We start from the raw sequence: 8,379 nt of genomic DNA, 5'->3' as shown, positions 1-8,379 counted from the left end.
GACCCTTGACCAGGACTTGCAGGAAGAGGGCAAACCCAATTCACGGACGCGGCTCAGAGAGGGGAGTAACCGCCAAGATACAAGTGAGCCGCAGGGCTGGGCTATGAACCCCGGCCTGGCCGAGCAGCTGTCTGCGGTCCCAGGGGCCGGGGGCCACACGGGCACTGTGAGCAGTGAGGTCACTGGGGCTGGTGGGCTCCCCCTCCACGGGGGGTGACTGGCAGTGTCCTCAAAGAGGCATCTGGGAAGTGAAGCCGTGTTGGCTGATGGGGAGTGTTGTCCTGGTGCCACTGCCAGGACAGAAGTTAGAGCCTGGGAGGGAAGCCGTGGAAATGGCAAACTGATGACACCGGTGACCAGGAGCAGGGAGGGACATGGTGGGGAGACCAAGGGGCGGTCTGGCCAGGGGACCCAATTAGCTCACCTGGTTCCCGGTCTGGGCTGTCCCCAGACAGAGGGTGCAGAGAAACTCCAGGGATGTCCTGCCCGGGGCCCCCAACATTCCGGTCCCGGGAGGGCCCCCCTAGGCCCCCCTTCCGTTCTGTGAGGCCTGGCCTCTCAGCTGGGGAGACATTGAGGGACAAAGGAGAGAATGAGAGTCCAGCGACTCCCATCTACGACGGCCAGGGGGATCCAGGTGCTACACTCCAGCCCTGACTTCCCCGTCACCCAGGAGTCCGGACCCCAGCCCCCTCCTTCCTCAGACCAAGGAGACCCCCTCCTCCCCTCCTAGGTCCCCAGGATGGATGCTCTGGCTTCGGGACCATTAATTACCATCAGCCTCCCCTTTGAGGTGTCGAAAATCTGGGGCTGAAATGAGAGATGGGACGGATGAGACGGACCGGACCGTGGGGGGCGGTGTGGGGAAGTTGGGGTGGGTGGAGGCTGGGCACCTCACCCTGGGGCTCTCCCCGGTTCCAGCGGGCGGCATCCAGGAAGCTGCTCAGTCCTTTCTTGGTCTTAGTCGGCTCGTCTGACCGCCGGTTCCCCATCACCTGCAGGGCAGAGGGGAAGGCGAGAGGGGACTCGGCACTTCTGAGCCAGCAACATAGAGGGATTGCACCCCAGGGGCCCAGAGTCTCTGGGCACCCCATAGGATCTCTGGGGAGGAAAGGGCCAGGTTTGGGTACTCGGGGAAGCACCTTTTTTCGGAAGAAATTCCTCCCTGACTTTTTGTCCCCACTCTTTGTCCGCACGCCAAGGTGACGCATGTACAGGCTGATGGCGTTGACCACAGCGGCACTGTGAGGAGGGGGCGAATGTGCACACTGCGCCCCACGGCCTTGCCCTCCCAGATCGCGTCCCACCCCAACCCCACAACCACTTCCTGCAGTGATTCCGAGGACGAGGGAGAGGGCCCCAGGGGCCAGGGGTTCTCCTCCACACCCCGGCCCCCCACGCCTCCTCCCTCAGGCCCAGGAGACTAAACGCCCGTCCTGCTGTCTTCTCTGCTTCCATCACCTCTTTTCTTCGTCGGCAGAGATAGTGTGTCTGCAAAGAGAAGGAAGTTTGTGGCGGACTTGCTGAGCCGGAGGTCCCTGTCCACCCAGCACAAGTATCTGGGTAGGGACAGGAGAGAGGAGAGGCAGAGAAGGGGACTGCTGAAGCCACCGGGGAGGACCATGGCGGGGAGGGGAGGACAGGGGTGACAAGGACAGGACCCAAGCACCAGGCCTGAACACAGGCCTTGGAGAGACCTGGAAACTGGGAGGGACCCCAAAGCTGGGAAGGGAGGATGAAAAACCAGATCGACTAACATGCCAGCGACAGAGGACCCGGCAGTCAGGGGAAGATCCTAAGGAATGAACCGTGATGCTGGACAGGGAGCCCTGACCTGGCCAGGGCAGCAGAGGGCACCCCAGCAGCTGGGGAGGGGCTGGCCCTACTCACTGCATCTCTTCCAGGTGGGCCAGCAGCCGCTCGGCCACAAGCCGCTCCCGGGCTTCGAAGCTGGCTCGGTCGCGCCCCACCCAGGCCTCCAGCTGGGACAGCTCTTGCTCCCAGGGCGTCATGCCCATGAGCCGCTTGGAGCGGAAGTCCTCCAGCTGCCGGCTGACGGCCGCCTGCTGGCTCTGCACCACCTCCTGCACGAACTGCCGCTGGCTGTCCTCGGAGAGGAGGTCGGGCCGCGTGCGGTCTGCAGGGACATGGGCAAGGGCTGGGGGCCAGGTTCCTGGGCCCCCGCTCCCCATCCGCCCCGGGACCCCAACAGCCACGCGTTGTTGGGCTGCCGAGGCAGAAAGGAGGAAGGAAGGAATCTTCACTGTCCAAGGAGCATGGGCATGCGGCCTGGTCCCTGCCAGAGACCCCTCCTTCATCCTGCAGTCCCCCCTCCTCTCCTTACCAAGTTCAAAGGCGACTGTGGGAGGGACCGGCACCCGCAGAACCTGCTCAGGAGAGAGGAGGGAGTGAAGGGGAGAACCCGGCAGTGCTGGGCTAGCAGCCGAGGTGCCCCTGGTGGCCTGAGGGGAGGGGGCGGTGGAGGAAGGGCCAGGCCGCCCTGCACAGGGCGGGGTTTGGGAGGTGCAGGGTGGCTCTCCAGGCAAGGGCAGGGGGGTACTGGGGCCCCTCCAAGGTGTCTCTCACCGCGGTCTTCTCCAGGAAGCTGTGGTAGAAGTCCAGGAAGGCCTTCTTGGCCTCCTTGGGGCCCAGTGAGCCCAGCATGTCCGCGTGCAAGCAGCAGAGCTAAGGAGACACAGTGTGACCTCGCTGTCACCCACGAAACCGCACTTCCCCTCGGAAAGCCCTGGGGCTCAAATCCTCCAGAACTGTGCCCCACCCTGCCTCTCTCACGGGCCTCCCTGGGGCCGCCCTAAGCACTCGCCAAGTTTCGTCCTGTGGGATGGCTCTCTGTGGCTCAGTCTCCCCCTTGCTGCTGCCACGACCACCAGCTACACAGGGGCTGGTGTATTCCAGGCGCGCACTAAACCCTTAACTTGCGCCTGTTTCGCTCATGGGGCACTGTTATCCCATTTCACAGATAGGAAACCTGAGCTCAAGAAGTTTGCTCAAGGTCGCACAGCTAGTGAGCTGGGACCGGACCCCAGGCATCCCGTCTGCACCACACTCTACTGCCTAGAAAGCCCGTGAGCAACTTGAAGGTTAGTCTTCGGGGGGCATGGGTAAATAGGTGAACAAGTGGGGCTCATTCATTCATTCATTCATTCATTCATCAAGCACTTGCTGGGACCGCCTGTGTGCCAGCTGTGCTGGGTACGCTGGTGATGCCCTGGGGACTCCAAGCTGTCCTGGATCCTGGGGGACTCTTGTCAGGTGAGGGACATGTTCTCAGTGTGCTAAGGACTCAGCCCACTGGGGGTGGGACTTGGTTTCTGCACCCTAAACACTTTCGACGAATCTATGTCCCATTCTCCCCCAAGCAAAACTCCATGAGAGGCCACCGGGGAGCAGCGCGGGAGACCACGACTACTCCTTGGGTGTCCCCCCCAGCCGATGAGGTGAGGGAGCAGCATGAGGACAAACCTCCAAACGCTGGGGGACACGGGGTCACTCAGTCAAGCCCCTGGCCCTTGCAGGAAGGACACGGCAGTCAGTACCATCCCTGGGCTGAGTCCCAGGAGCTCGAGTTCTAGAAACTCCCAGGCTGAGGAGGGGGACCCCTTGCTCGGAGGGCCAGAGCCTCCATGTACCAGAAAAGGGGATGCCACTTCCCTGGAGAGAAGGCATTTCCTGATCTCCTGCCGGTTTCCACAGCTTCGATGTCAACCAGAGCCCCTTCTTTCTGCACCCCAGCTCCCTCCCTGGAATCTCAATCAGTCTCCTTCTCTTTGTGGGGATGCGCCATGCATTTCCAATCCAGCCCGGTGCCCTGGGCTAACCCTGCTGGAGGCCTGTGCGGGGCTTCTTGGGATGGGACCCTTGTCCGTGGGGCCCCGCCTCCGGCCAGTGCTGTAGCTTCTTCCTTCCTACATCACCTGCTGGGTTCCCTAGACTCTGCAGGTGTTTCTCACAGCTCTGCATCTGCACCTCCCAGGTGTTTCCCGCCTAATCCAGGTTTCTGGGTCATCGATTACGTTCTCCTGGCCTGGTGGGATGCCCGTGGTGGTTTCCCATCTCTGGATCGGGGCCTTCTGTGATGCTTAGATCCAGAAAGGCTAATGGGCTTCTCCCAAGCACCAGCCCTGAATGACCTGCCGAGGTCACAGAGAGGAACTGGTTTCCAGTCCGTGGGAAAAGGTGCTGTCCCTGATGGGTGATGCTGCCACAGGCACAGGAGGCAGTGGGGGCCCCGTTCCGGCCAGGGTTCTGGATTCTCAGTTGCCCCCTGCACGACCCGCACACGCTGCTCACGCGTCCACACGGGGCACCTGCAATCTTGCCTGGGTCACATGTGGTCCCTCTGGCTTTCTAGGTCTAGATTTGCATTCTGGATGTTTTCCAGACCCTCCTGGCCCATCTTCACGGGTCTAACGCACTGACCGAACTGACAGCTCTGGCTTGGCCCAGCCCCACCCCTCCCTGTGCCCACCCAGTCCCGCCCTCACCAGGGGTCCTGGCTCGAACTGCAGGGCCACGTGCTGCAGGAAGGCCATGAGGTGGGCCGGGCGGCGCTTCACCTGCTCCAGACTCTGGAACTGGCTGTTTTGTTCTTCTGCATTCTGGGGGTGGGGATGGGGGTGAGGCAGTGGGGAGCAGAAGAGGGGCCTTGGGCTTGACCCTCCTTCCTGGCATTTCCCGCTGGAGCCAAGCTGGGGGCAGGGGGGTGATGACCGAGTCTGTGCTGTAACAGTGGCAGCTGGGCAGGTGTGAGGGAACACGGAGAAGACTCAGTGTTCTAATGAGGGGTGACGAGGACAGAAATTAGGAGACAGAATGGGGATCTGTGCTATAACTGGGAGGTGGCGATAAAAATTGGGGTTAGAGTAAAAAGGGTGGGATCAAGGATGGGGTGGGGAGGGGTGCGGGAGGAGGGACCACGAAGGTAAGAGACGGGCAGTGGGAGGACACGGGGGCAGCGTCTGTGGATGGAGATCAGACCTAAGGTGGGAGGGGATGCTGAGGATGGGATTTGAGGGGCTGGGGCCTCAGGGAGACTGGGACGGAAGCTTCTCCACCCCATCTCCCCCTCACCGTCTCCAGTTCGTTCTCGAAATCCTCGTCCTCAGCCCCAATGATGCTGAGGGGCACCAGGCCAGACCGCGGGGGCCCTAGGGCCTGTGGGAGGGGGACCGGCTTCAGCCCGCAGTGCTCCCCACCTCACAGCCCCCCAGTCCGCTCACCCCTTGGCTCTCTCCACTCACCGCCCCTCGGGCCACGACGTCGTCTGCCTCCATGGGCTCTGCAGGGCTGGGGGAAGAGGAGGGGCCGTGGTTAGGGGGTGGGAAGAGGTGGCACAGGGCGGTTACTCACAGATTCCTGGCGCAGGTGTGAAGGTGAGTAAACAGCCTTCCCCTATGCAGGCCTCCCGCAGCTCAATGGGGCCTCTGTGTGGCGACAAAGAGCCCTTCAGAGGCCAGCCAGGGCGGGGAGCCCAAGGACAGGGAGCCTTGTTTGGGGGGGTGGCGTGGAGTTGGAGGCTCAGGAGCCTGGGTCCATGAGAGAGCTATGGCTGTGGGAGCCTGTGATGTTTGGATCCCTAATGCAGGAGGGGGCTGGGGGCCTGGGCTCCAGAGTTTGAGGGAGGAGGGGCTGGGGACCAGCAGAGCTGGGAAAGTTAAAGTGGAGGTAGGAGGGAGCTAGCTGGGGTGTGTGGGGGCTCTCCTCTGATCTGTGATAGGCTTGGGGAGGATGTTGCCTCTGAACCCACCAGCCCCACTTCCTGTGACAGGAAATCATAATGGCAACCCCCCCAACCCCCAACTTTCTCCACATAAGAAAACAAAACTTTGAACCCTCCTCCCTCAGGGACCAAGAGTCCACAGACCCACAAGTTCTTTCCCTCGGGGACCTGGTGTCTTTCTGGCTTCCAGACCCAGAAAACAAGGAACGGTCCTCGGCCAGCTCATTCCCAAGGTGTGTCCATCCCCTCCTATGTCAGTCTGTCTTGCCGGCTCTCCTTTCCCCAGCCAGCAATGTCTGGCTGTCTTCGCCTTTCTTCTCCCAGTTTCCTCATTTCCTACCCCTTCCTTCAGACCTGCCTCATTTTCCCCACTGTCTCTGCCTCCCCACCCTCCTCTTCTCCCCCTCGGCCATCTCCACCCCACCCCACTTCTGCTGCTCCCTGTCTTTCCCCGCGTCTCTCTCGTCTCTGCTTCAGCCACTGTTCGTTCCTGCGCCTCGCTGAGCTGCTGTCTCTCATCTCTCCCACCATTCCCCTTAGCGTCTCCACTTCTCCCCGCATCTTCCCACTGACATCTTCTGTGTCCTTAATTAGTCTGACTAATGCCACGCAAGCCCGTGTCAGGCAAGAAGAGCTGTGGAAACAGGGGTGGGGTGTACCAGTGGGGGTGGGGCACTCCCCACAGCCCAGAGCTATTTATAACCCTCGTCTCCTGAGACCCACCCTTCTCCCTCTTCCACAGGCCTCCTCCCTAGCACTCAATAAATGGTAGCTATGACTTTGATTATGATCATTAAACAATGATGCTTTCTGGAGTGTCCAAATGCCATCCCATGGGTTCACCCGAGCAGGCATCATTTTCGTTCTTTTCCATAAGGGTATTTGTCCAACATCCGAGCTTGAGTAATTTAAGATTTGAGCATTGCTAAATGTTCACATAAATAAATTTGCAAACCAAGGCAGGAAAATAACAGTAATTATTTATTATGCATGCTAAACTTACACAGCACTTACAGGGTGCCAGGCATTGCTCTGAGTGCTTCTCACACAGTAACTCGCTTAACCCTCACAACCACAAGCACTCCATGCTATTGTTATTCCCATCAAAGATGGAAAACCTTCACCAGGCCGCCAGCTGCAACTTCTGGGCTGGAAAATATGACTATGCTCACTCCACTTAAGGGGGGGACAGGTTAAACAGGGGCAGGGAGATTCCAAGAGGGCACGAGAGAGGTCACATGTTATCTGAGCGAATGCTCAGTGCCAGGCAGGCCCTAAATCATGCACATGATGTGTATAATCTCCATTATTCCTCATCACAATAATAAGAAATAACAGCTAACACTCACTGTGCACTAAGTGTCATCAAGTATGTGCCAGGCACAGCATTACTGCTTTATAGATTATCAATTAATTTAATCCTCTCGGTGACCCCATGAGGTATTATCATCCCCATTTTACAGAGGAGAAAACTGAGGCACAGCTCATAAGGAACAGAACCAGGATTCAGACTCAAGTGGTCTGGCTTCAGATTTTAACTACCAAAATATGCTGTTTTAGAGTATGGGGAACCCCTTCCCCGACCTTAGGAAACTAAAATCTGGACCCAAACTGAGACACATCAGGTCTCCTTATGGGGCCTGGGAAAGTCAGGGGTTTGTGGGCACTGTGGCCTGGGCAGGAATGCGGGTTGGACTCAGCTGCTCCGTACAGGCTTGGGGCCCAGAGAGGGTGGGGGGAGGGTTTGGCCACTTAGGAGATTGGGGCTGCCAAAAAGGCTGGGGAATTATAGATTGCAGCTGTCAGATGGATCTATAGGCAACTGACAAGGCCTGAGGTCCAGCAGAGGGGGTGCTGTGTGCATGGGCTGACAGGGGTAAGGGCAGATTTAGGGGTGAGGATCCTAGAGCAAAGCGGGCAGGTCAGGGGGACAACATGGACACCAGGGTTCTATGCAGGGCTGAGTCTTTAAGATATGAAGTGGATGATCCTGGTCTCCGAGAACCTCTGGGAACCTTAAAGAACCTAAAATACAGAGCAGTTAGGGGGAGTCCATAAGGGGCCCTTGGAATGTATAAGGCTCCAGATTCTATCTGACACATGGTGGGTTTACAAGGATCATGGGGTCACACATGATCATGAAACCAAAGGGAAAGTAGACAGTCTATGGGACCTCTGGAGACTTAAAAGGGGACCAGAATTCTATGGGGGCGTGTGGCGGTCTCTAGACCCTATCTACAGGGCCCTAGATTCTAAGGGATGCTACTGGTAGATGGAGATCCCACATCTGTAAGGATCCAGATCGTCACAGAGGGCTAGCAGAAACCTGGCGGGGTCTGTAGGACCTTGTAATCTGCATGGAACGTGGAGAGTCTACACAAGTCCCCAAATCTACATGGGACGTGGCGGGTCTACGCGGGCCCCAAATCCTACAGAGGACGTGGCGGTATGCACAGCCAAGGATGCTGAGGCGGACGTGGAGTCAGGGTCTGACGCCTGCCGGGGGCCGCGTCCCTCACCTGCTCCGGGGTCAGAGGAGAAGCCACCGCAGCTGCCAGTACCGAAGCCTCCACGCGCCGGCTCTGGGCTTCCCCATCCCCGCCTCCGAGTCGCTCTAGCTGCCCCAGAGGCCGCCTCTG

General features: G+C 59.2%; 1 protein-coding gene across 5 annotated transcripts in view; it reads right to left on the bottom strand.

The window, feature by feature from the left end:
- ARHGEF1 (Rho guanine nucleotide exchange factor 1) overlaps window positions 1-8,379 on the bottom strand; it is a 19,706-nt gene that overhangs the window by 9,795 nt on the left and 1,532 nt on the right. For 4 of the 5 annotated variants that reach the window (XM_011382804.2, XM_011382803.2, XM_011382801.2 and 1 more), the window contains exons 2-12: window positions 5,262-5,307; window positions 5,092-5,175; window positions 4,506-4,619; window positions 2,587-2,685; window positions 2,345-2,387; window positions 1,891-2,137; window positions 1,462-1,491; window positions 1,143-1,242; window positions 899-995; window positions 775-810; window positions 425-562 (exon numbers count right to left, since the gene is read on the bottom strand). In XM_011382804.2, the coding sequence (XP_011381106.1) occupies window positions 425-562; window positions 775-810; window positions 899-995; window positions 1,143-1,242; window positions 1,462-1,491; window positions 1,891-2,137; window positions 2,345-2,387; window positions 2,587-2,685; window positions 4,506-4,619; window positions 5,092-5,175; window positions 5,262-5,294 (1,021 nt within the window). In that variant the 5' untranslated portion in view covers window positions 5,295-5,307. Of the gene's footprint in view, window positions 1-424; window positions 563-774; window positions 811-898; window positions 996-1,142; window positions 1,243-1,461; window positions 1,492-1,890; window positions 2,138-2,344; window positions 2,388-2,586; window positions 2,686-4,505; window positions 4,620-5,091; window positions 5,176-5,261; window positions 5,308-8,259 lie in introns of all 5 variants that reach the window. The other variant, XM_011382802.2, reaches the window with a different exon arrangement.

The sequence above is a fragment of the Pteropus vampyrus genome, unplaced genomic scaffold (assembly GCF_000151845.1).
Source record: "Pteropus vampyrus isolate Shadow unplaced genomic scaffold, Pvam_2.0 Scaffold490, whole genome shotgun sequence".
Lineage (NCBI taxonomy): Eukaryota > Metazoa > Chordata > Mammalia > Chiroptera > Pteropodidae > Pteropus > Pteropus vampyrus.
The sequence above is the reverse complement of the archived record's forward strand: the minus strand, read 5'-3'. Positions and strand labels throughout refer to the sequence as shown.